The sequence below is a fragment of the Uloborus diversus genome, chromosome 3 (assembly GCF_026930045.1).
Source record: "Uloborus diversus isolate 005 chromosome 3, Udiv.v.3.1, whole genome shotgun sequence".
NCBI lineage: Eukaryota > Metazoa > Arthropoda > Arachnida > Araneae > Uloboridae > Uloborus > Uloborus diversus.
In genome coordinates this window covers 93,003,403-93,030,773 of record NC_072733.1, presented here as the reverse complement: position 1 = coordinate 93,030,773, position 27,371 = coordinate 93,003,403, and the positions used below count along the sequence as shown (strand labels likewise).

At 30.5% G+C, this 27,371-nt stretch overlaps 1 protein-coding gene across 1 annotated transcript in view; it reads right to left on the bottom strand.

Moving 5' to 3' along the window:
- Positions 1-21,269, bottom strand: part of LOC129218098 (mannose-1-phosphate guanyltransferase alpha-A-like) — a 30,310-nt gene extending 9,041 nt beyond the window's left edge. Inside the window, exons 1-7 of the mRNA XM_054852294.1 lie at positions 21,230-21,269; positions 13,084-13,285; positions 11,135-11,324; positions 6,839-6,898; positions 5,818-5,951; positions 5,428-5,568; positions 2,019-2,163 (exon numbers count right to left, since the gene is read on the bottom strand). Of these exons, the coding sequence (XP_054708269.1) occupies positions 2,019-2,163; positions 5,428-5,568; positions 5,818-5,951; positions 6,839-6,898; positions 11,135-11,324; positions 13,084-13,285; positions 21,230-21,269 (912 nt within the window). The remainder of the gene's footprint in view (positions 1-2,018; positions 2,164-5,427; positions 5,569-5,817; positions 5,952-6,838; positions 6,899-11,134; positions 11,325-13,083; positions 13,286-21,229) is intronic.
- Positions 21,270-27,371: the final 6,102 nt, after the last annotated feature.

Here is a 27,371-nt window from a genome sequence, read left to right as displayed (position 1 = left end):
AGGTCTTTGGCTTCAATTACCAACTTCTATAATTTTTATCAAAATCTCTCTATCTTAAAACCTCTGAACCTTGATTTTTGTGTGTGTGTGTGTCTGTCATGAAATTTGAGACAGACCAGTTGGATTGTATGCATTAAAATATTTTTTTGAAAATTATTTGGATGTACTGAGAATTGAAGACAAAAATGGTGTGCTTACTTTTAGCTAACTCTGATGAAACATATCCCTACTCTTATAAATTATAATGTAATTACACAAACAGTAGTAATTAATCATTAGGTCATTTTTTGAAATTAGTTTTCATGTGAAAATATCTATCTGAAATAATGTCTCAAATTGTTGAAAAACATCATAAGAAGTGAAGTACACTAAAGAGCAAGGGTCAGCAGAATCATATGTAGAGGTGTGCACCCCATGTAACCACCAATTATTTCATCATTAGGGGAGAGTGTTGTACTTTGGGACTTTTGTATATTGGGACACTGCTAATTTCTACGAATCCTCTTTTAGCAGCCATGTTTTTGTAATCTCTAATAATAACCTTCACCACTAAATGGTGCCACAGTAACAACCAGCATCAAATTAGTAAAATTAATGATTCTGTGAGAGAAAGAAATTTTCATGACTCAAAAGTAAATATTTTCTTCATTTTTATTTCATTTTCTGTCTTTGTATTTGTAAATTTAACAGACTGAATTTTATTTTGTTATAAAAGAGAAGTACTTTAAATAATTTGCTTATGAGAAAATAATGATTGTGCATCTAGATTGACCATCATTTTGGTTTTACTCAAGCCACGTGGTGATTGTACCTTGGGACAGCCAAACATTTTATATCTTAGGACAGGTTCCAAGGTACAACATCTTAATAATTAAGATATGTTTAGGGTCATGGAACAATGATCTAATCTTACGTAGTCTTTTAAACACATTTAATGTTAGATAATAATTCATAATTCATTATTAAATATTCATAATTTAATTCACTACCATTTTTTTTTTTGGTGCAAAATTGGCTCAAGTATATGGCTGTTTTCTAAATCATGAAGACTTTCCCATAGTACAACAGGATGTGTCCCAAGGTATAATAGGATGTTGTACTTGGGACAGCTTGGAACTTTTATTTTAAATTGCTGGCGACACTTTATTTTCAAACTGTCTGAATTTAAAAAAATATATTGCATAGAAGTATGTTGCGGTATTTTAATGTGACTTTTAGATTTTATATTTGATTCAAATAATTGACGTTATAAATTCAAATATTAAAAGTGTCCCGAGGTACAACACTCCCTTAATGTTTTAATTTATTTTTTAATTATTTTTAAAACTTGTGTTTAGTTTAATTTTATTTATTTATTTATTTATTTTTGAGGTGAATACCACCACATAGTACGAATTGTGAAAAATTTTCAAAAAATACATTGAATACATAGATTTTGTTCCTGGTGCTATGTAATTTTATTCAACTACAGCTGAGGCACTTAAAATTGGTTTTCTCCAACCACACAGCAACAATTTTATGGCTCTTAATACTTATCATGTGTTTCAGCTATGGAATAAATCCACAATGAGTGACAATAGAAGGGTCGCTGTGCATAAGATAAGAGTAAAAGAAGATGTAGAATTTGTCAAAAATATTGTAAAGTTTGGACAACCAAGAATGCAGTTGTTGTTTAAAAAACAATCTCATATTTATTTAATATTAACAATTAATTTCCAAAAAATATTTTTGAATATAAATTAAGTATATTTTTCATATTTTTTAAATTAATTTCACTTTACTTTTTAAAATCCGGGGGAATGCAAGTGCAAGCGTGCTACAAAATAATATTTCACTCCTAAAATTACAAAAGAAATATTCACAAATGTTTAAAATTCCTGGAACAAAGTATCCATCTTAGAGTACATTTTTTAAGCTATACATATTTTTCACAACTATAACTAACCAAGTTCTAAGATTAATTCCAAACAAAAAAATAAAACAAATTCATTTATTTCCATACTTTGAGCAATGCTTACTGTGGCAGTTGGATGGACAATAGCGGATGAATGGATAAAAACATCGCCAACAATTGTTGGTTTCCCAGCTTCATTTTGTGCAAGCCATTTTGGGTGGGTACTATGATAAAGCTCTAAGTAATGTCTATTGGCATAAATGGCAGATCTAAAATAATTAATGAGACATTACTATTAATTATTACATCCATGCAAAAAAAAACTCTTTGGTAAAAACCTTTTTTTTTAAATGTCTTTCATTGCATATGAAAACCAATGTACACTCTAATATCTCTTCACAGTAAGGAAAACTGCAGGGTGAAATTTCATATATATTGATTAGCACAAATTGCATAGTATTGAGATCTTTCAACGGAAAATGTAATGAACAAAATATTGAGAATTGAAATTTTTCATTTCAAAGGAAATTGAGATACTTCAATGCAAAATTTAATACTTGCTTTACATTTAGGTTTGAATTTTTTAAACATCTCTAAAATTGAAATTTTCTGTAACAATATGGTCACCTCAATTGCAAATCAAACTGTTAACCTGCGATCTATTTCTAACTTTATTTTCTTCATTTAGTTTTGCATCATAAGATTATGTAACATGAAATAAATCTACCATGACCCTCTTTGACTTTTTTATGTTTGAAAACTTTCATGCTTTTCACTCTTGAGTGGGTTTTCTTTGGACAAATTTTAACAGAAAGAAGTTTTGAAAATTAAATAGAAAACATAAAAATGATTTTAAAATTTTATCATTTTTTTTTAAATCTGATTGCTTGTGTTTCTGATTCTTTCTGTTTCATGTTCAGTATAATGGTTTTTTTTTTTCTCATAAATGATTACTATTCCTTTCTTACTGTATAGTATTGTACTAAATTTAACGAATATGAATCAGTTCTGGTGTAAAAAAGTAGCAAATAGAAAATATTCTTCAACCCATTTTAGACTCGTGTTTTTAGAATTCTTATTTAAATCAACTTTTGATTCCATAAAATTTTACTTTTTATAAATACTTGTTTTGTTTTCCCAATCAGTGTAGAGTATTTTTTAAATGCCTTTATTTGAATATTTAATGATCCTTTAAAATATTTTTAGTAGTAGCTTTTTCCATAATAGCATTTTAAATACAAAACAGGAGCTTTACATCTTTTATTTTTGTAATTATTAATGTTATTATTTTATTTGGTTATCTACATATTAATAAAACACTATAGGAAAAAGTTAACCAAAAATTTAAGCAGAAGAAAAAGAAATGGATTATGAAAGATGAATGTAGAAGAAAGAAAGTTTATGACTCTATTTTGTTATAATTTTTTCTAATGTAATCATAAATATATGAATATTTTAGGTGTAGTTTGTTTTTCCCTTTTTCCCCCAACTTTTTGAAATAGCCTTTCTTTCCATTGAATTTATATGGTATCTAGTTTCACCCTGACAGTTGCCCAATTTTGCCCATCCTTAGGGCAAAATAGGTGTTTTGCAAAAATTGGAAAAAATAATAATAAAATAACTACAAACATTAACACTTACAAATTCAGAATATTGTCTCTCAAAATTATAAAAGAAAGAAAGCATGCAGACTGATTTTTATCCTATAAATATCTGAGAATGTCCTTTAATTTCACTATAAAACTTATAGTTGCAGTTTTGCCCCCACTTATCTTTATATACATTTTTTTTAAATATTATTAGTATCCCTAGTGCAGGACAAGCCCATGGGCTCAACTCATGGAACAACAAAACAATGACAATATCTAAAGTTACACAAGGGTAATTCCACGTCAAATCAATAAAAAAAAATAAGTTTTTGATCTCACCATCTCCGATTTTAATGACATTTGATGTGAGGGACAGATATTACAAGATAAGTAATCTGGCAAATTTTTAAAATACTACTTTAAAATTTTTATGAATTACAGGGCTGTTAAAAAACTGAAAAAGTACGAAAAAAATGAAAAGTTATGACATTCAAATGACTAACTTCTCTCCTAATTATAGTGAAATAAAAATTTAAAAAACATTGTAAAGCTAAAGAATAGAGATTTCTATTGATATAAATAGGACTTTCTTAGGACTGATTAAAGTTTCAAGGTGACGTTCATTGTGACGTTTGACCTTAAAACATGCACTTTTAGAATTTTTTCAAAAAAATATATTTTATAGCTCTAACACTATTCTTACACTACACCAAAACTTAGGCTGGGATCGCAATGGCAAGGGACTGCAAAAAAATTAGGAATGTTTACATATTTTTGTTAATATTTGCATGTTACAACTTTTCAATTATTTCGTACTTTTTAAGTTTTTAACAACTCTGTATCTCGTGAAATTTTTGAAACAGAATTCTGAAAATTGGCAGGATTACTTATCATGTCATATGTGTCCTTCACACGAAATTTCATTAAAATCGAAAATGGTGAGGAGGTCAAGAAGGTGACTGACCTGACATATGGAATTCCACAACGTAAAACATGTTAACATTCCTGATTTTTCTTTCAGTACTTTGCCATTGCGATCCCAGTCCAAGTTTTGGTGTGGTGGAAGAATTGTGTTAGAGCTTTAAAATATATTGTTTTGAAGAAATTTTAAGGGGGCATGTTTTGAGATATTCAAGGTCAAAAGCCACAGTGAATGAACTTGAAACTTTAATCAGTCCTAAGAAAGTCATGTTTCATATCAATTGACAGGTCGGTTTTTTAGCTTTAAAATGATTTTTAAATTTTTATTCTGCTATAATTAGGACACAAGTTCCAGTCATTTGAATGTCACAACTTTTTTTTTTGGGGGGGGGGTTTCATACTTTTTCAGTTTTTTAACAGCCTTGTATTTCGTAAAATCTTTAAAGTAGAATTCTAAAAATTGGCAGGATTACTTATCTTGTCATATGTGTCCTTCACATCAAATATCGTTAAAATCGGACATGGTGAGGTCAAGAAGGTGATTGATCTGACATGGAATTGCCCACAGACAATTTCTAAAATACAACCATCAAATAATATTAACAACTCTAAAAACACTTAAAAAGTTGGTAAAAAGTGCGCCAAAAAGAGCTGCCTTATTGTCAGCCATATACAATCCAGAATGTGCTTGGACAATGCTTAACGTTCATTGCATATTGCTCAAGATGATAAATGTTTCTCTCCCTCCCCCCCTATGAATATTCTAGATACATTTAATTATGTTAGTTAAAAGTGTTAACTTCAAATTTTCTCTATCAGAATTAAAATGCTTAATTCCAAGAAATTTTCATATCACCAGTACTTTTCTAATTTTGAAAACTTTCTATTTAGAAAGCAGAGGATAACAGATTAAACAATTAAAAAATATTCCGAATATAAAGTCATTTTAAAAACACTATACTAATGCCTATTATTATACACCATCTATTTCATGAAAAAAAAAGTTAAAGACAAATAACATACCCAGCTGTCTTCATTTGACTCCACCATCTAGAGCTGCTAAATACAAATAACTTCTCGGCACCAGCAAGAGGCATTAGAATGTCCTGTTCTAATCTAATACAATCCTTTCCACTCCCTGAAATATCGTTTAACTGTTCATCCCTATGAAAATTAAATTGGAAACATATTCAATAAAAGTTTATATCTGTCTCAAAAAAGAAAGGTTCAGTAAGAAAGATTTTTTTAAAAAAAATCAATTTTAATAAGTGAGCAAAGCAAAATCTGCAATCATACCAGTCAAAAGAAAATACATGTTACCTCAAAGCAACAGTAGGACACCTTACTGTTATTCCTGGGATTAGATATCGTACTGTTGCTCTGAGGCGACACTATGCAACAACAACAACTTACCCATGGTAGTATTCTTGTTGTTTTTGTTTAAAAACAGATGCTAAATAGGTAAACACATCTAAGGAACATAAATAAATTCCACAATTGATGATATTACTAACAAAAGTAGATGGTTTTTCGACATAATGCATTACCTGAAAAAAGCAAAAAATTAAAATGAATATAAGTAAATTGAATATGGACTGAATCTAACTTAATAAAGTTCAAAGATAAAAAACAGAATGATTTTAGGAAACAGTAATGTTAACCAAGTAACTCCATGTGTTATAAAATCAAATCAACTAAAACTAAAGACAGAAATATCTTACATAAGATAGATATGTTTTCCTTTCTGGACACAGATACCAAGTCTTCTATTCAAGCTTTCAAATTCATTATTCATGCATTTTGTTCATATTATGGAAAAAATTTGGTGAAAATAAGAAATGCAACTCATTCACTCTTTAGCAAAATCGCAAAAAAAAAATGCTGATATATCTTTCAAGTTACGAGGAACCCCTTTTTAGTGTAAAATAGTTATTATCATCAGGAGACAAACAATAGTATTTTCAAAACTTTATCACTCTTAAACACTTTACTAAAACTTGATACCTTTTCAACTTGTTCTCTTAAAAGTTATTTAAAGGTTAAATACCATTTTTTTGAGTTGAAAGAAGCTGTAATAGCAATTGCAAAACATTTTCATTTACAAATGAGGAAACGGACAGTAGAAAATATTCAAGAAAATTTCAACTTATATATTGCCCAAAAAGAGCAAAGAACAAAATTGACATCAATAATTTTTCTTTTTTTATCCCCCCCCCCCCACCTCGTTGGGTTGAACATTATCTACCTTTTTTTCCCTTCAAAAATTATCTTTTAGCTAGCAACTGAAAACATGATTTTTCATGCAAAAAAAAAAAGTTATTATGAAAAAGATGTAATTTTAAAATATTATCGAACAATATTATTTCATAAAACAAAACTTTTGATTTAGTGCATAGAAGAAGAAACTGAACTAACTTGGAGGAAATATAATCACCTCATGAGTGTCTTTATTTTCTACAATGCATCCATACTGCTGAGACTGTTGTCTCGTTGCCTGAAACAAATAAAAATTACTACAGTGTTTTAAATCATATGAAAGATATTTAAAACAGCAGAAAAAGAAACTAAAAAAGCTGGTTAGAATTTGAAACGAAAATTGACAAAGTCAAAGTAAAAATTAGCAAACAAATTTATGGATTTTTTGAACCTCTGTTAGCCTCTTTTTCCATCCACATTTGTGAAGCTATTCTTTTCACTGCAAAAAACCTAAGAATCTCAACAAGAAATTTACTTGAAAATTTTCCCAATAAATGCAATCCATGATCAAGATCCATGGAAAAGAATAAAATAAATGATTAATAAACATTTAAAGTCCTCATGCATTATGAAAATAACACTGGAAGGAACATAACTGAACATTTCATCCATAGAACAAACCTGTTAAACAGAAACAATCTTTACTTTTTTTTACAATGCATAATTTTCTAATTAGTAACATATGGAAACAACATATGTTGAAATCTTAAAGTTTATTAAAGAGAAATACAATAAAAAGCAATGGGAAAACTATTCTTCATGAAAATGTAGCACATATGAGCCTAGGTCAAGTTTTACACAAAATGCACTCATAATTTATATTTGACTACTGTTATATTAGAAAACTTAAACTTTTGTCACACTACACAAATAAAAACAAATTGTTTCTGAAAACCCATTTCCTTTTTTTTTTTTTTTTGGCAGGTGGTGGGAAAGGTGGGTATTACCTGTACTAGGTACACCATTATACATATATGTGTGTGTGTTACTATATAAGACCCCAATCGGAGAATTTAGGGGTGATACCGATGATATGTGGAGAATTTTTGATCTTTTGCTGATGTTTTTGCTAAGACAATGTTAATATTAAGATTTTCCAGGTTTCAGACATTCAGAGTAACATATACAACAAAATGTTTCATAAAAGAGAAAATTCATAAACTTCTATCCAGTAAAACATAAAACGACTTATTAAACATACTTCATGGCAATCATTTAAATCTCCTTCCAAATAAAAGTTGTTTTATAGTATATTAGTTAAAAGAAACATGTACTACTTAATATGATTATAATCACAGGAATATCCATGAGGGGATGTCCAAAAATAAACAGATTAGTAACACTACACACAGACAGGGCTTACCTTCCTACTGTTATGTTTGTGTGTGACATAATTTGGTCAGTATTCAACACTCAATGCTTTCGTCAAATAAGACTGTGTCTTGCTACATTGCAAGTTCTGGTGAAAGTATTTTGTTTGATTGCCATTTTGCAAAAGTTAATCTAAGTCAATAGTGCTGGAACTTTGAATTCTTGCTTTCTTCCCCCATAGGAAAACCTGAAGTGTATGAATGGCTTTCTCATTTATAAAGTAGAATGCAAGTTTTTATGAAGAAATTCTAGTTCCTTTTGGGCATGCCTTGCACTCTTTTATACAGTGACATTTAAAAAACAAGACAAGAAACATTGAAGTTTTTCTGCTTAAATTAGCTTTGAAAGTCTAATAATATGTCACAAGAAACATTTCAGAAATAACAATTCGGGGAAAATATACTCTTCAATTCATAACAGTACATAAGACGAGGCTCTAATTGCAGTCTCTTTCCGCGACAAATACTTGTGCTGCCATCTAGTGATAGAACAGCAAGTTAACTTCTAATTTATTATAGTTGATCACAAAACTAGCGGAAAAAATATTGACTGGAATTTTGTTGAAACTATTTTTCATGTACAAAAGTAGTCAATTAAGGAAGAACGCTGTTTGTCTTTTTTTTCAGCGAAGAAAAGAGACGGTATGTTAGTTTCAGCCCGATTCCGAGTCAAAAACTTGCGCTGCTGTTATCTGGTAGTCTATTTTACTATACAGTTGATTGCAAAACTGACGAAAAAAATATTGACTGAAATATTTTGTTATAATTATTTCTCGAATACAAAAGTGATCAATTAGGGAAGAAAGTTCTTAATTATTTTACAGCAAAAAAAGGAGGACTTCTGTTGAAATCAAAAAAATTTGCTAGCTGATGTTTAAGTTCGTTCGAGATTTTTATAAATCATTACAAAATTAATGTTCAATTGTGACATAAGGATATCTATAAAACAAAGAATATAAATGTATGTATGTGTGTATATATGTGTGTATGTTTCCTATACACAGGGCCTGATTATTGCTGAAGGCCATGGCCTATGGACCCTGTTCTTTAGGGGCCCCAAATGGCCCGAGAAGGAACGTAAAGGGGGGAGGGGGGTTACAAACACCAGAAACGGGCGTTTTTCTTTTATATGAGAGAGAAAAAAGGCTCGCAAAGACAAAGATAAAATATCTATAGAAACCACTATAATTTTCTGCATCAGATAAAATTTGTTCCAATGTTCTAAGGTTACGTGAAGGAAGGAACGTGAATTATAACTGGTTTTGATTAATTTCATGCTAACTGCAGGTAAGCGTTCAAATAGAAATCCATTGTTGATAACAGTCATCGTTGAACAACGCTTTTATTAAAATTTGTAGCATGAAGAAAATCATTAAGAAGAAAGATATGTTGTCATTCTTTTCCCTTAGAATATGAACAAATAAAATTCCGACTTTTCCTGAAATCGGGGGATTTTAAATTTTTCCTTTCTGGTGAATTTTCCACAATCTGTCAAGGAATTTTACATTTTTTTTTTTCTTTTGTTCAAGCCTGGCTTGTTAAACACGTGTCACTTGACGTAACTTTTATTTTCGAGGTAGACCGTGCAAAGTTGGGTGACGCAACTAGTAAATACAAATCATTTTTAGAACCCGAAAGATGTATATTCGATGAAATAAAGCTTGTAATCCAAATGCCATTGCTTTTCAGTGCAGGGGGGGGGGATATTACCAAAATTTTAAAGTAATGAAAATGGAAAATAAACTTTTTTTTCACTTTTCACTTTCTTGCACAATGAACAATTTTAGAAATAAATCATTAGAATAAAAACAATTACATTTTAGATTGATTGTAGCTATGGAAAATATCAAACGTTGTAAAATGATCAACGAAAATTCATAACACAAAAATAATCTATTTCATGATAATTTGAAATTTTCTCACAACATTAATTATAAAATAATATTCATAACACTACAAGGAACATGCAGCAGAAATGTCAAAAGCAAATAAGTTTTACCAAAAAGCGTAGCTCTTAATAATGTAAATATCTTTAAAAATATAAAGTTGGAATTTTTTCCAGAAAGTAAAAATGAAAATTAATAAATAAATAAGTATAAAATGATAAATTTGCAAAACCTCTCATACCGGTGCTTTGAAGTCGTGGAGAAGTCTTTCTTTTTAATACAGAAAAGATGTGAGCAGAGACAATCGACTGCTTTGGAGTTTTTAAATCCGCAAAATGACATCTTTTTTGAAAGGAAAAAGGGGTTCCTTGGAACTCCAAAACATGCTTTAGCACACTTTCCTTTACTTATTTTTAGCTGTGCATCGCGGTTTCACCTGCGTTAATAAGACAATAATATATTAAAAAACTATTTTAAGTATGTCATGCTATGACATAAAATTACACCCTTGTCCATCGGTATTTTCCGACAAATAAGAAAACCGAAAAAAAAAATTCAATTAAAAACAATTGAAAACCCTTGATTTAAAAATTTACATGATATTATCGGTAACTTTAATAAAACTGAACGCTAAGACTCTCCCCGCCAGCAGCCGGTTGTGAACCCGAGATAAATGCATCACTAGCCTGGCACCTAACCGATTGAGCTACGATCGTATATTTGGAACAGCTTCATTAAGCAATAAATAATGCATCATGAAATATTATCGATTTTATTTCAATTTATTGCTACTCCACTCCTATTAATCATAGCGTGATGTTATATAACCTATAGCCTTCCTCAATAAATTGGACTTTAACACAAAAATAATTTTTCAATCCAAACCAGTAGTTCCTGAGTTGGCGCATTCAATAACAGCTTTATATTATTAGTGTGACGATATTTATATTTCTAAAAGCTATGCTTTGCAGTAAAACTTATTTATTCCTTTATATTTCTGACGTACGTTCTGATTGTACGAACAATCTAAAATGTAATTGCTTCCATTTTCATGATATATTTCTATAATTGAACTTGCTAAAGTATCGCCAGATGGCAGCCCTTGCGACGCGGAAAGAGACTGAAAATAAAGGTTTGTTACATAAGCAGTACTCAAGTAAGAAAATTAAAAGAACATTTATGCATTTCAACTAAAAATTTAAAATCTCATAATCTTACTTCAGTTCCCAAGACAGTAACTAAAGCACTTTTATTCTCTTTATGAAACTCAGCCATTTGAGTTAGAGGAAAATCTCCACAAACATCACCATTGATTAGGAAAAAGGCCTCTGGATCACCACTCTGAATTTGATCTCGAAAATGATAAATACCTCCCGCAGTACCAAGAGCAGTATATTCTTGAAGATAGCTGTTGGGTGAAAATAATCATACTTGAAAATTTTTATCAAAAAATTCAGCTTAAAAAATTCAAGCATAAAATAAAAGCATTAGAAAATAGTGATTCCTCTTCTAATGTAGCTCTAAAAATAGCATTACATGCAAAATTTATCTTTATTATGACAAACAGGAAAGAATAAACAGTCATTTTTAAATCACAATCCTTTGCAAGATTTTCATTTGAACATCTGATAGGTAACATGATCCATTACAGGGATTCAAATACAAAGCTAAATTGAATTTCATAGTACATTAACTAATATCAATCAACTTTGGAGAATGTGATGGCTAAAACTGTCTAGTTAAATGTTGCTCAGGAAAGATTTTTTTGAAAAATATTTTACTTTGATTCATATGAAACAATAACATGAATGACACTTAGATTTAGCTCTACACACAATAATACTTTTTGGAAGTTTGATACATATGCATATTGCAACAGTGTAGTACAAATATAAGAAGAATCTTTTCGACTAATTATAAAAGGATTTTTATTCTTCATATTTTTTTGGGTTTTCAGTTAAAATACTGTATGTTCTGAAGAAGGTGTTTACACATTTTAAAAACAATTTCCCAAAGACATATAAATGCACAAATATAAGACTTATTTTATAATATGTTTAATCTGATAGCCCTATTGTTGAACAAACACTGTATGCCTTCATTTCCAAACTAACAGAGCATTTATTAAAATATCATATCTGATTTTGTTTCACTCCCAGGGGTTGAACAAAAAGTAATATATCCCCTATTTGTGATGAGTAAACAAATGATTCACTGTTTGAAAACTTACTTCAAAACACTGACTTTTAAATTAGTGTGAATCAGGCAGGATGCAGAGAGGAGATCATGACCCTCTCTCCTCTTTAAGTGACTAAAGATAGCCTAAAGTTTCTTTTTCAGTTCTTCTATTTTAAAAAATTATTCCAGACCAGTTATTTATGCTGAAAAATGACACTTGTAGCTCCCTTTCTGGAAATGGCTCACTTAAAAACCAAAAGCTAGATCCACTTTTAGTGTGAATGCTTTGCATGTCTTATGCAGTTATGTATTTGGAGCAAGACTAGAAAAGCTCTAATACATAACAATTAATAATGCATAGGTGACATTTTACTTCATAAAAATAATATTGAAATTGGCTTCAGAGCAACAAATTCTAGCAAAATACTAAATATAAAAAAGAAATCCTTTAAAATAAATTTTTAATGTTTTTTTTTTTTTTTTTTTTTTTTTTTTTTGTGTGTGTGTGTGTGTGATTTCGGAAGTTGGAGCAGTCAACTCCCCTTCTTGCACTCAAGTCTTCAATTAATTTAATGGAAATTTCAACACAAACTAATTTAAAGTAAAGAAAAGAAAGTAAAGAAATATTAGAATTTAAAGTAAAGAAAATTGATATGAAGTTCTCCAAAGCATCAAAAAATAGATATAGCTAATTTTTTTAAGAAAGGTGTATTTAAGGCCGTTAAGAGGCTATGTCAGCCTGGTCAGAAACTAGGGGCCCGGACCTTGAGAGGGCCCGGCTTGGAATCGGAGTAGCATACATTTTATGTTTTATGGAGGGAGGAGGTTAAACTGATAAGGGGTCATAGAGAGTACAAGAACCAATGATACAAACTACATAACCATAACCAAAACACCAATAAATTGTGCACTCATTCAGAAAAATATACATTTAAAATTCTGACAATCCTTTTAAATAGAAGGCAATGTAAGTAAGTTCACTTCCATACCGTATACTGATATTAAATTCTTTCACCATAGAAGTCAAAAATTGGTTAATGGAGTCATCTGCTTGATAAAATCCAATGAGAAGGATTTCCCGAAGTTTTGGAATCTTGCAACATGCTTCAATTAAATGTTGAATAGTTGGCACGCCAGCAACAGGAAAGAGAGGTTTTGGAATATCAAAGGAAAGTGGTCGAAACCTTGTTCCTAAAAAAAATCAGACATTAAAATTTTTAATAAATAATCTCAATAAATTAAACATCAATATAAACTCAAACTAAAATTTTTGAGCATGATTTAATAAATCGTGCAATAGAAAACAAAAACATTAAAAGGGAAAATAACTGCTCAAGTACCATTAAACAAGTGCTTAATGCAGAGGACAATAAACAAAAATATTGTACAAAAAAATTAAGACATATTTCTGAAAAATTCTGAATCCAGACCTCCTAAAAGTTGTACAGTTAGTGCCAAAAAATAGTCGTTCAAACATAGAATTGACTTAATGGAAAAGAAATGCACAAATATAATCAAAAGACCATTACTGTTCTAAATCATAGAAAGAATTTTGAGAAATGTAGAGTCAGAAATAATGCCATGTATTTACAACAATACAAAACATCATAAATGAACTAAAACCATATACAGTACAAAATTATATGTCTTTATTTTGTTTCATGTGGAAGAATTTTGAATTTATGCTGAAGTGGGACATTGGGAATAGAAAATTTTCCCTTCCTTTAAAGTCCTGAGGAGTAAAAGTCCCCTTGCAATCCTTTACTCCTCAGATTCCAGATAACATGGATGAACTGCATTTTAACACGCTAATAAACGAGCTTGTGTCACTGTAGACATTTTTTGCAATTCATTTTTAGAACTCTTTCTTACTTGAAGTTATTAAACTCATAAAATTCGGAGTTCCCGACAGACAAGTTCTTGGAAGCGACAAATTAGGACAAAACCCACAAGCTTACCGATATTGATGACACACAACCAAAAACTTTCACAGTGAAGTTTTGACCCATCGATCAACAATAGCAAAACTGATCCTTCTGATTTGTTAGAGAAGGAAGATCTAATCATCGAAGTGATGTGAGAAAGCTTGATGCCTGAAAAAGAACTTCAGAAAAAATGATTAATATTAATTGATAATGATGGCCAGCAGACAATCATATCCAGCTATTTTTATAAACAGAAAACTTTTTTGTGTTTTCTCTATGCACATCAGGCATATGTAAAAATAATTGCACATTAAATTTATAATGCAATTATCTACCAATAAAATGAATGACTTATATGGTAGAATATAATCCCTGCATAAAGCAAGGGTATACTGGGGTATACTGTATTATCAACTGGTATTATCTACTACATTATCTTCTTAGTTAAGACCAAGAAAGGTTCTTTTTTCAACTAGTTGTACCTAGTGAAGATTATAAATAGCTAATGGAGTATCCATGTCAGTGTTGACAGATGGTGATAAAGATTTTGTATCTGGATGACATACTGGCAGTGGTGGTTTGTGAGTTATTTAAATGAAAGTTCACAAAATATTTTGAAAGTTAAATGGGCAGATACATTACACAAACCAAATTTTTAACATTTGCACCTTATTTTATTTATTTATGTATGCATTAATTTTTAAGGCAAGTAAATCAAGTAAGGCATATAAAAATTTGCGTGCAGTGGATCGTTGTTTAATGGGGGGGGGGGGGGGTTACGTTCCACGGAAATGGAGGGTAAATCAAAACCGAGTAAATTAAGACTTAATAGTAGAGTGTTAAAATAGAGGTTAGGTTCCACAGACAAAAAGAATATTTAATTCTAGTGATAACTAGTTATGTGATAAGTTTATTGTGTAAATAAATACATATGCACAACATGCATAAAGAACACATAAATTTATTTAGTGATTATAAAAAGGAGCTGGTTACGAAAATCTTTTGGCAGTCATTAAGAATTTTTTTGTGGTTCTTTGCAGAGCATTAACGTGTTCATGATCACTCACATCACTTCTTATAGCGAGACTAACACATTCAGTAACAAATCAGAAAAATCACTTGCTATTGTCAAGACATTGCTCCAAATTTTCAATATGAACCATTATAAAAAATGTTAGTTTTCTGAAAATTACTCAGGACTACTGAAATAACACTTTCAGGAATAAAATTTGTTCAATATAACTGTACTATGTGATTTCATTATAGGATTTGTAGGACCATAGGTGCTACTTGTTGGTCATAAAATAAAATAAAAAATATTAATAGTACAGTGCCCGCCACTAATAAAATCACTGGATTATAAAATCAGCCGCTTTATAGAATCAAATCTGGAAGAACAGAATCATTTCTATATCAAAACATCTTAGGTTTATCCTTTAATAAAATCATCCTTGCCGTTTTATAAAATCAAACTTTTGGAGAGCAAAGGTTAATTCTTCTCTGAATAGAACCAGGATTTTATTTTTTCTTTCAAAGATTTAAAACATTGCAGCACTAATAAAGTAACAAATTCCACATAAACAAAAACGAAAAAAAGGTGAAGGTTGTGCGTTTTTTTTTTTTTTTTTTTTTTGGGGGGGGGGGTTGAATGAAAAAAAAAGAAGAAGAATGAAGCAGTCTCAAAGAGAATTATTTTCAGAACCATATATAATTCAGTTGGTGCTGCCTGTTTCCACTTTGCAGAACTGTTTCGACACGCAGCCCTGCTCACTCACCACTGAGTCAATCAGTTCGTGCTCATTCAGCTATCTACAGGGGTTGACAGTTCATTTTTACAATTGAGTTAAAATTGTTAGCTAGCAAGTCCTGATGACTTGAGTGTGAAAGATTAATTCGAAATTTTGAATTAGTAGGTATAACAAGCTTCCTAAATGTAGTTAGTGTGATGCTGCAATTAAATTAGGGATTTCTCAATCTTTACTTTTAAATTCTTTTATTCAAACAACAATAAGTCAATATTTTAAGACCCATGAGAAATTTTAAAAATATACCTTATGTAAGTTAAAATGTTAACTGTATTTTGCAACTGAACTAAAATAATACAATACAACTAGACTAAAAATAAAATACAGCTAATCGTAATTTATTTCTTTTTTAGAGTATTTATACTTAAAAACCTTTTATTTTTTTCAGTGCATGAGAGCCGGTTTATAAAATCAGCCGCTTTATAAAATCAAATGTCCTCAGAACGAATGTGATTTTAATAAGTGGCGGGGCACTGTATTAAAATACTTGAGACCGGTTCAACGTGCTCCATGGTCCAACATACCCCATCTCCCCCTTTATTGCTTGGAGTTATAGTAGCTTATTGAGCATATAACAGTACAGTGCAGCTCACATATAAATAGCATTTCTCCTATTAAATCAATAACTTAATAGAAATTCCAATGATTGAGTTCCACGTTTCAATTCTGAGACCCCTGCTCTATACTTGCCAAGAATTTACATACAATATATTAATGACATTTTATAGTTTAATATAAACAGAACTAACTAACCATTTTTGGAAATAATGAACTAGAGCAGTGATTCTCAAACAGTGATTTGGGAGAAAGTTTCATATTATCTGGGAACAGCTAGTTAAAATTAATTTTATATATTTTTTACAGTAATTATAATTTATTAAAGAAAACTTCTGGATTCATCTCATTTCGCTAAATACAGTTGGCATAAAAATGCTATTCCTATCGTATGTAGTCCGCATAGGATTTGGATGGGTACCAAGTGGTCCTCAGCAGTGAAAAGATTGAGAGTCACGGTTTTAGAGCACTACAACTATCCTTGAGCCTCATTTGCATTAATATTTTAAAAATAGTGTCAAAAATAACTTTGGAACAAATCTGATATACCCCCTTCTTGGCGACTTTTTCCTGTTGGCGCCAAAAAAAGCGTCGCCAAGAAAACTATGTATGACGTCATATGTCATACATCGTTCTTAGCGATGCTTTTTTAGCGCCAACAGGAAAAATTCAAATTATGTCATTAATTATTTAATGAAATTAATGCATTAATTTTTTTCCGTTGTTTCTCCGGGATACGAGCCCTCGGTCTCATAGTACTTTCGTAATGAGACCTCGGCTCGCCGGCCCTGCCTCGGTCTCATTACGAAAGTACTATGAGACCTCGGGCTCGCCAGGACCTCGCTGCCGCTCGGTCCGTTATCCCTCCGACTTTTAATATACATCACAGTCGGATATAAGTCACAGATCTCCTCCGTTCAGTATACAATAAAGTCACAGATTTTATGTGAAATTAACACCATTTTTGTGCTACAAAAATGCCAACCAGACCAAAATACAAACTACCAGAAACACACTAAAAACACAATAATTCAAAATATGTTCACTTACCTTTTTTACTTTTCTTTTACTTCCTCACGTGAGGCAGTGCACATATGTTCCGCTCTTAGGGAAATTATCCCATTTTTTATTATCATTACTTTACAAAAATATTTAAATTATGTTTGTTTAGACAAAAAAAAATTCCAAAAAAAACAACCTTATTTTACTTGTATTTTGTACTCCACCCAATTAATTTCGCGAATTATTTCCAAAAACTTTACAAACATATCCTCATTTTTGTATTCACAATTTTTTTTGTATAAATAATAAGCTGAATAAAATTTAAAATCCCCTAATCTATTATATGTTGGTAGAGTACTTTTAACGTGTCTCCATGTGGATTCAATTGTGTTAGTGTGACATTTAGTTTCTGGATCTACAAAATTAAGTTTATGGTTGACTGTTAAATGCTCATACCCCTCCTCCCCCAATGTATCATATGCCCTCCAACAATCAGAGTGCACCGTCGTGCCTGGTAGTATCCACTGCTTAATTGCCAAAAATAGAGTTTCCCTACCCCTATCCCCAACAGCAACCAAAAAAGTTTTCCCCGAACCCCGTTCAACCCCCCCAAAAACCCATTGTCCCTCAACTGCATGTCCCCGATTATATTTTCTTTTCCCAAATTTAGATTCATCAACTTCAATAACTTTCCCAACCCCCCCTATTTGTTCGGATTTTAATTCAATGTAATTTAATATTTCTTCATTAATATAATTTCGCCAATCGGCTAAAGTTTGTGATGAAAAAAATATTGACTTTCAATATCAGCAGTTTTGGTCCCAATTAAAATCTCATATGTTATCAAAAAAATCTCCTCTATTTTCAACTTGCTAGAACTAAACCATGACCCACTCCTGATCGTTGCTTCTTTTCCACAAACAACACCCCCAATAACCTTTCTACAAAAAAAAATTAACCCATCTGAACATTTTTTAGTTTTTTTTAATTTTCATAACAGAATTACATCTAGAACATAACATTTCATTCTTAAGTAAACCAATTTCCCTTAAAAATTCTAAAAAAACCTCTTTATTTTCAATTAGTTTAAATATAAAAAATCTATTTAGGACTCCGGTACGTCCAAACGTTGGACGACCTGACGAAAAAGAAAAAGAAGATTCATTCAAAAATTTCAATTGATACATTTGGACAACATCACAAACCGAACTCATAATTAAAATAGAAAATTCAACTAAATTAACATTAAAAAACAACAAGAAAAAGAATACTCTAAAATAAAATTTGAATTGAAACTTTATTTTAGAGTATTCAACTTAAAATCTCCCTAAGAGCGGAACATATGAGCACCTACCTCCTACCACACAGACACGTGCAAAAAGAGACTTCGAGAAACTACTTTCCAGCGTTCAAGTTGCAAAACCAGGGTTGCCAAGTTATCGCCTTATTGGCGATTTTCGTATCGAGCGAAAAATTAAAATCTCGCCAAGAGGGGGGCATATCAGAGGAGAGCCATAACTTTTTTTAATTTAGTCATTTTGAAAGATAAACGTCGAAAGTGATAACTCCTCACAAATTAAAATTTTGATTTACATAGCAGATTTTAATCAACCAGTTTGAAGTGCTTGCAAATTTACCATGATGTAACCCAAATTTTATGCTCCTTTGAAAAGGTATTCAAGGATGACCATTTGAAATTTAAAAAACTTACTAAAACTGCACCTCTATTTGGGGGGAGGGGAGTGTCACCAAAACAAAAGTTTCCAGGAAGTGTTTAGAATCTTTTTACCTCGTCACCAACATGTGAAATGAATATTTCAGAATGAGGATTAGAATGACAAATGCTTACTTGGAAACATCGGGTTATGCCAAGTGATCGATTAAAACAGAAAAAAAATGTGAATTCTCTAAAAGTTTGTATATACATTGAGTTTTGAAAAAGCAAAAGAATTGAATACGTTTCTAAAGCAGATGGGCAGTTCTCAAAAGGTGGGAGCAAACACAGACCTCAACTTTGAAGCTTCAACACCAAATAACTTTCATTTTAATTAACTCAAAAAATTTTAAGTTTAAACTATAATACTGTATAGAGACAAGAATTGACATCAATTATGGAAAAAATGCTCTTCAAATGCCCTTAAAAAAAATATTTTCTTTGCTAAAAGGCATAATTTTGGACATACCAAAACGTTAATTGAGCAAATGTACCATTAAAAAAAATTTTTTTTTTAATTATTTCCATACGTTTCAAAAAAAAATTAAAGGTATGAATCTTACACGGAATAACTTTTTGTTAATATTTTATACAAATAACAAAAGTAAAGATAGATTATTTACTTTGTAAATGATTTTAAAAAAACGTAAGTTTGAAATTTGATGTATGTCCAAAAGTTACGATCTTTACAATGCTATTATTTGAGAACTAAGTATATGATGTTTTCGTTTTAAAGGTATTTATAGATCCTCAGAATCAATTTTTAATTGTTTAAAAGTGTTTTCATAAGCTTTTATGCAGTATCTTAGAAGAAAAATGATTTTTCTTAAACATACATGTGAGATGTCCAAATGGCGTTACGATCTTGACGCCGATAATTCTGTCCATTTATTCATATTTTTTGATGATCCACTGTCTTCTAACCTCAATAAAAAAGGTTATTATAATGTTATCTTCTTTAATCCATTGGTATTTTGCATAATTAATACGCTACACATTGAACAATACATAAATTACAGTAGAAACATGGCTGGTTATGTTCGTAACGAAAGCCATTTTGCGCTAAAATTGCCAAGCAAACCTCCATTAGCGACAACACAGTATACGATAAGCTAAAGGTTACCAGAGGGGAATTCCAGTTTGACAAATGTAGTTTATCGTCAGCTGCACCAATTTTGGCGACTTTATTACCTGCGCCAGCAATTTTTTTATTTTTAATTTTTTAGAGTTAAAAAAAAATCGTCTGCAGTTGATTTGTAAACAAATATCAGTTGGTAATTTTCATTCTATCTTGAGATTTGAGAGATAGTAAGCCTTTTGAATTAACAACATGTTTTGAAAAAGTGCTTTAAGCAATATAATTAAGTTCTTTTATGGTCATTATTGAGTTTTAATACCTATTTGCAAAAGGATTTATTGCAAAGTTTAATGCTCACACGAGATTATGTCTCCTAGAAGCAGAACAAAAAGTGAGGTTCTGGTAGAAGTACATTCTAAGTTTGGAAAATATCTGCAGAAATGAAAGTTAATAATCCGGAGAAATACAAATGTTATTTAATAAAAGAAGCTACGAGTTTGTATAGTTATTTCCATGAAGCTTTTTTTTACCTTTCATCAACTTCTTCAAAATCATTCCGAAACTTTATTATATGTAAAGAGCAGTATGTATAGCCATTCAAGTACTTCATTAATATCCTCTTTATTATTAAATTTCAAAATTCAAAAAGCAGTAAATAAAATTTTCATTGGAAAAGTTAAAAATCAGATTAACAATTGTCAAAAATGGTGAAACTTACATTATGATGATGTCCAAAATCCGTTACCTACAGGACAACAATGTCCAAAATCTGTTACGTACAGACTGCTGATTTGATTTGCTAATTAATAATTTTTACAAATACCTGCTGTCTTTTCATGTCCATATATTGTGTTCTAGGTATGCATGCTGTAGAATGAAAGCAAAATTGATGTCAAATTTGAAAATTTTTGAAATTGCTCAAAGTTAACTTTTTTGTTCCCACCTTTTGAGAACTGCCCAGATAAGAAAATGAAAAAAAGTAAAAATCAAGACGAAATCAATATAAAACTTTTCACGCAGAAGATATCAATACAGATTTCAAAACATTAAACCAACCTTTCTGAGGACCCCCAATAAGAATAACCGCTTTATACATGATGGGGAAAAAAATACCTTTTGCAAAACTACACAATCACACGTCATTAAACTAAACACTTCTACTATTGACAAACACAATGAAGGCTGCTGACTGGCTGTCCTTAGAGATCACGTGCCCGATTCCAATCCGTTGCTTCTTTGCTTGGCTTTATTTAAAGCGTTGTGATTGGGCATCCATATTTTATCATTGAAGGCTAAGTCTACTTCTTTTTGTGACTCTTGGGCTGCGTTCGGATCAGTCTACCGGAAACGGAGTCGGGTCCTTACGCGAGGGATGCGCTCCAAGAAACGCGACAGATTACAGGAAGTGGAAATGGAGTTGGAAACGAGAAAGGTTGCCAGAAAGTTGCTAGATTGGCGACATTATCACTTTTAAATAATTCTGAAAGAGACGTTACGGATACAGCTAAGATATATTATTAATAGGCTACAGTTAAAGAAAAAGGTAATACAGAAACATTAATATACACGTAAACAATGGTAAATTGTATCAAACTTATCCAGTTTGTATTTCTGTTTAGAACTGTTTAAAACCTTACGTTTTATCGTACAATTAGTTTTTAAAAACGAAAAGAGCTTAAATAAATAAAGCTCAGAAGTCGAAGAAATTGCATACTCTAACTTCGACTTCATGTTTACGTTTGACGAAAGAAGCAGATTATAGGAATCGGCAATCGCCAAATTGGAAACAGGAAATCGCCAAAGCACGCCAAATCGTTAAAAACAGCCTTATGTCCTTGTTTCCAATGGAAACTTTCCACTTCTACTACTATCTATTGTTATAGTTCTATTGTGTTTCCCGTTTCCGCGTCTCTTTGGTTAGGGGTGTGATAGTATTTGAATGTGATCAATAAGTTTAATTTTGAATATTTTATTGCATCATTAAGCTTGTAGTGTAGTATAGATAAGTGTTAGCATGTGTAATTAGTGATTATTTTACCTTTTTTTGTGTTACAACATCTTGTTTAATACAATCGCTATTTCTCCCTATAATACATTCTTGAACACTGCTTGTGCTTAATTGCAAGGCTTTGGTACGGTAAGTACCGTGGTTTTTACCATCTTCTCCGGTGTTTTTTAGAGAAACTATTTTGTGAGAAAATATCAAACAGAATGTGTCAAACTTATGTTTTACATTGAATATTTATTCAATGTGAAAAATCAAGTATAATATATGTAACTTCTAAAGCTTCTTTTCTAAGCTAGTTACATAGAATTTAAATTCTTCATTAAAAACTTCAATTCGTAAGCATGTTTTTTTTCATAGTAGTAACCAAATTTTTTGATTCATTCAACAAAAGTGTGCAAAAGAAACTGTTCAAACTAAAGTGCAATAATCAACTTGAATGCAATAAATGACTTACTTTTGTAGCTACAAAATATATAAAATTAAATATATGATTTTAAAAAAGAATAAGTTTAAAAAGAAATGCATAATTTTATCATTAATTTATTGTTCTTTAATCTATGATTTAAAAAGGATTTCCTTAAAAACATCATGTGAAACTTATATGCAAAAACCATTAAAAAAATTTAAAACCCTTTTTTTTTTTTTTGCACTTAAATATTTAACATTTATTAACATGCCTTTGAGTTATAAATGGAAATGAAATAACTGTATAACCTCGATTTAACAATTCTGAAGGGATTAGAAAAATGTATCATTAAATCAAGGATATTGTAAAATCGAGGAGCATGTACATTCAATGAAGTCAATTCCGGACCAGTGAAACTTATCACTAAATTGGGTTTTGTTAAATCGAAGTTATGCTCTAGTTGTCTTGGTATCTGTTATATTAGGAATTATTTAATGTAATAAAGTTATTGACTATTTTTAAATAAAATGTCTTTAAAATGAACATTTCAGAGAAAAGTATGATTAAATACGCATTAATTAAATCTTATTAATATTTGTTTATGCATAACAAATATTGCAGTGAATACAAATTGATAATAATAAATCCCTTTAGCTTTAGCAAACTTTTGAATAGTTTAAGACACTTTTAAGGAGTAAAAACGGCTTGTCCTTGACCTAAGGCAGTTTGACACGAGTGCAGAATATGTCCGATCTAGGATCGGGGGAAATTTTGCAGATTTGATTTTATTATTAATTTTCCATTTTTTTCGCAAGTGTCTTTTCAATGAATTTTCTTTTGCATCAATACTCTTTATACTTTCATTAATTATTTGTTGGATAATAATTTACTTTTTAAATACCTAGTTCTACAAGTTACCAGTTCATTCTATTAGTTTTAAAGATACAATTTTGTAATTTTTTTTTTAAATTATCTATACCTATAGTAATAAATGAATTTTTATCTGAAACATAAAACATATTTTAAAAATTTGGGGAAATTTTCATATAGAATGGGGGAAATGTTGGCAGTAAAAACATTTTCTGCACCCCTGGTTTGTGACAGTCCGAAACCCAACCCTGCTTCATTGCCCTATAAAAGATTGTATCCAAAGTTCTTCAAAATAGTTAATAGCTAAAATAAAAATTTAATTTCATTATGGCTGCATAGAGTAAAAACCTATTCTTTTGATTTAACGATTAAAAGAACCTCAAAGTGTATCTATTATTGAATTTTATTCATTATTGTTTGTTTCTTTCTCCCAGGTTGCTACAATTTCTGTATGTGCCCATCTACTTTCCAAAAGACTACAATCTGAATGACACTAGCAAAGAGATTTGGTTTCATCTGCTACCATTTCTTCTGCTTGTGTTTTTCGGTGACTCAGCTCTACTTATTGGATCACTTTTCTGTACCGTACATGGAAGTGTAAAAGAACATGATTCCTTGATGAACCAGGCTGATATAACGACTAAGCTAAGTGGTGGAAAATAGCCAAGCATGAAATCACACCAATTCAAAGTTAGTGGATATTAAAATGGTTTGCTGCCTTGTGAAAGTCGAGTGTTGTATTAATAGTCGCTATCAGTTTATGTACGCTTGTTTGGAAGAAGAGTGCCACAATACAAAATTTTTAACTTTTTTTTTCCATAAAGGGTTTTAAGTGTCGTTATCTTCTTTGGAAAATAATAACAGATTTTTGTTCTGATATGAAAGAAATTTTATTTCATCTGCTACCATTTCCTCTGCTTGTGTTTTCTCGGTTTTCTTAAAGGTAACCAATGACCAGTGCTGCCAAGTTAAAAAGGAACAGTCTCAAAAGAAGAATTGAAGAGTTGGTTTTTTTTTCTGAGTGTGTTAATACGGAATGGCTACATGACAGAGAGAGTTGGTGTGTTCTATTCTATCAATTCCTCTGCGGTAGCTTTTCAGTGGACACATATTTGATGCTTAGCTGTTCATTAGTTTTTGAATTGGATGTTTTGTACTTTCCTAACCACAGAATGAAATAGCCTTTACTATGAAAACACAGATTTCAGAGTTATTAAGTCAACTCATAATTGTTAACAACTTCAGGGACCTTGAAAGAAAATTAAAGTTATGGAGGGTGAAATTTATTGATAGTTCAAATTTCCAAACATGTATATTCAAGCATGGATTGTCTCTTAAAAGACTCTCTGGGTGCACACAGCTTAACTTCTATACTAACAAAATGTACATGTTTTTAGAGCAAATCTTTTTTTTTTTTTTTAAGTTAACCAATGACTAGTGCTGCCAAGTTTAAAAGCAGCTGTTTCAAAAGAATTGAAGAATTATAATTTGCATGTACGATACTGAATGGTTACATGACAGCTAGATTTGCTGTTTTGTATTTCACCAATACCTATGTTGTAAGTTTTCAGTGTATGCACACTCCCAGAAGCAGAATTTTTTCAGCAGTGTTAGGTATTATATAAATTATGTTAACATCACAGAAGAATCATTTTCTTTCTGGTGTAATTGCAGACATTTACAGAAAAATGAGTAAGTTGGAAAAAAATCACAAGCATTCATTTCTCTTATGATTCCAACATAGAAGATATTCAGAGAATACAAGATGTACAAGTGTCATGCAAAATTAGCGGATAATTCGGATACAAGAAATTTACATGTAACTTATTTAAATAAAGGGTAATGCATAACCTTTAAAATTTCGTGCATTCAGAATGATGGAATGGATTTCAAATTTGTCGAAAGCTATTTAACAGAAATATGATCAGAAATTTTGGTGTATGATTTCATAATCAATTATTGACATTAACTTAGATTATTAAATAACCTGGGGCACCCTGAACCTAACTTTTTTGAAAGGGGTAAATTAATCAAATTAACACCAAATTATGTAAATAAAATACCAATATGTGCATGCATATATCTATAAAAATAGACATTAGGCATAATTAGAAAAGGATTGCAACATTACAAAACTGTCTTCAAATTTCCTGAAATTAGCCGAATAAGAAGCATTTTGTTCACAGGGACCTTCCATTTAAGGCTACTTGTTACTGCAAACTTTCATGCATGGCAACGTGATACAAGTTGGGAAGAGTATATGATTTAAGGAAAAAAACTAGTCTTTTTATTTGAAGTAACACTATAATCCATAAGTTAAATGCGAATAGTGACTTAAATGAAGAACTAAACCAGTTGATTTTTTTTAAAATGTTGATTGAAATTCTGATTTTAAAAAAAATTAAAATGTTCAAAAGAATGAATTTGATAGGCGTAAAATTCTAAGTCTTCTTGTTAGGAAAAACAATAGATGAACAAATATGAATTATAAACAATGTTACCAAATTGTTGAATATTTATATTGTTGTTAAATAAAGTAAATTGAAACTGAAGAGGGAAAATATCAAAGTAGCAATAAAGTAAAAAGAAAAGAACTTGCAAAGGGTATACAAAACAAGATGTTCCATTTCAATTAAATTAAGTATTATGAATGGGATTTGTTGGGAGCTAAGCTATATATTTAATCATTCATTAAAAAAAAAAACTACTCATACAATCCTCTTCTAGATCCATTAAATTAAAAAAAGAAAAAATATTCATATTAATAAGACAAGAACTCCAAAAAAAGAATAAGTCTGCTTTTCATTCCCTGATGAATTTTATTAAAGATGATAAGTCAAGAAGCAGGTACAGTCGACGCTCCACCTTCGTCCCACAGAAAAAGGTTTTTTAATGAGTAGTCGTTATAAGAGGTGGAATTTAAAAAAAATATACACAGCATCAAGCGCGTTCCATTGCTCCAATAAAATTGGCAGCTTTTCAAAGATTCCAAAAAATGCCCAAATTATTTTTTATTATTGGAATTTTAAAGAAAATTCTGGGTGTAAAATATTGAACAGATTTTAAAGTAGAAAAAATAGGAAAATGCTTAACATTTATTTTCTGATGAGGAAATCAGAAACAGTTGTTTACTTTTTCAGCACACACAGTTTTCCATTTCAGTTATAGATGATAAAGTATTTTTCTGGCCTTTCAAAGAAACATTTAAAAGTCCCTCCAGCATTCGAAACATTTTTCATACTAGGAACTTTGTTAAGTCTCAATTTCTTCTTCATCTGATCATGATGCATCAAAATTGCTTTTGTGCACAATATTGGGAGATAGTTCATCTTCTAACACATGCTTGACACATTCTAAATCATTGTAGATTTTAGCATAACCATCAAAGTTTTAACGCTTCATCCAATTTTATTATCTTAGAAATATTTTACAGTATTTCATCTTCATCAAAATTTTCACATTGGATTGAGATTCCATCTCCATTTCAATATAGATTCCATTTCCTTTCCAAATTCAGTATGATGAAGCAATTCGTGCTGGTTTTTTCTGAGGCTTCATTTCACATGGTGCTTAAGAGAGGTTCAAAGCTGTAAAGATATCCACTTTGTAATCTTCACCTTCGTTTAGTGCAGAAATGAACTCATAAAAAACCCGTGATCCAAACACCGAACTAGCAATACATCTGTCAACCCTTTTTTCCTTAGGAATAAAACAATTTCACTTTTTCCCTCCCTGTATTTTTTTCTGTGCCAAGGTGAGTGGTATTTACCCAATCCCCCTTTCAAAGTTGGGTCGAACACTGAACTGAAAACCCCATGCAGCTGTCTGTAAACAATAATCAAGGTCATTTCAAGCTACAAATTTGTTTTATTGGAGTGATTTTTTGTTCATCATTTACTCATTTGCCTTTGACG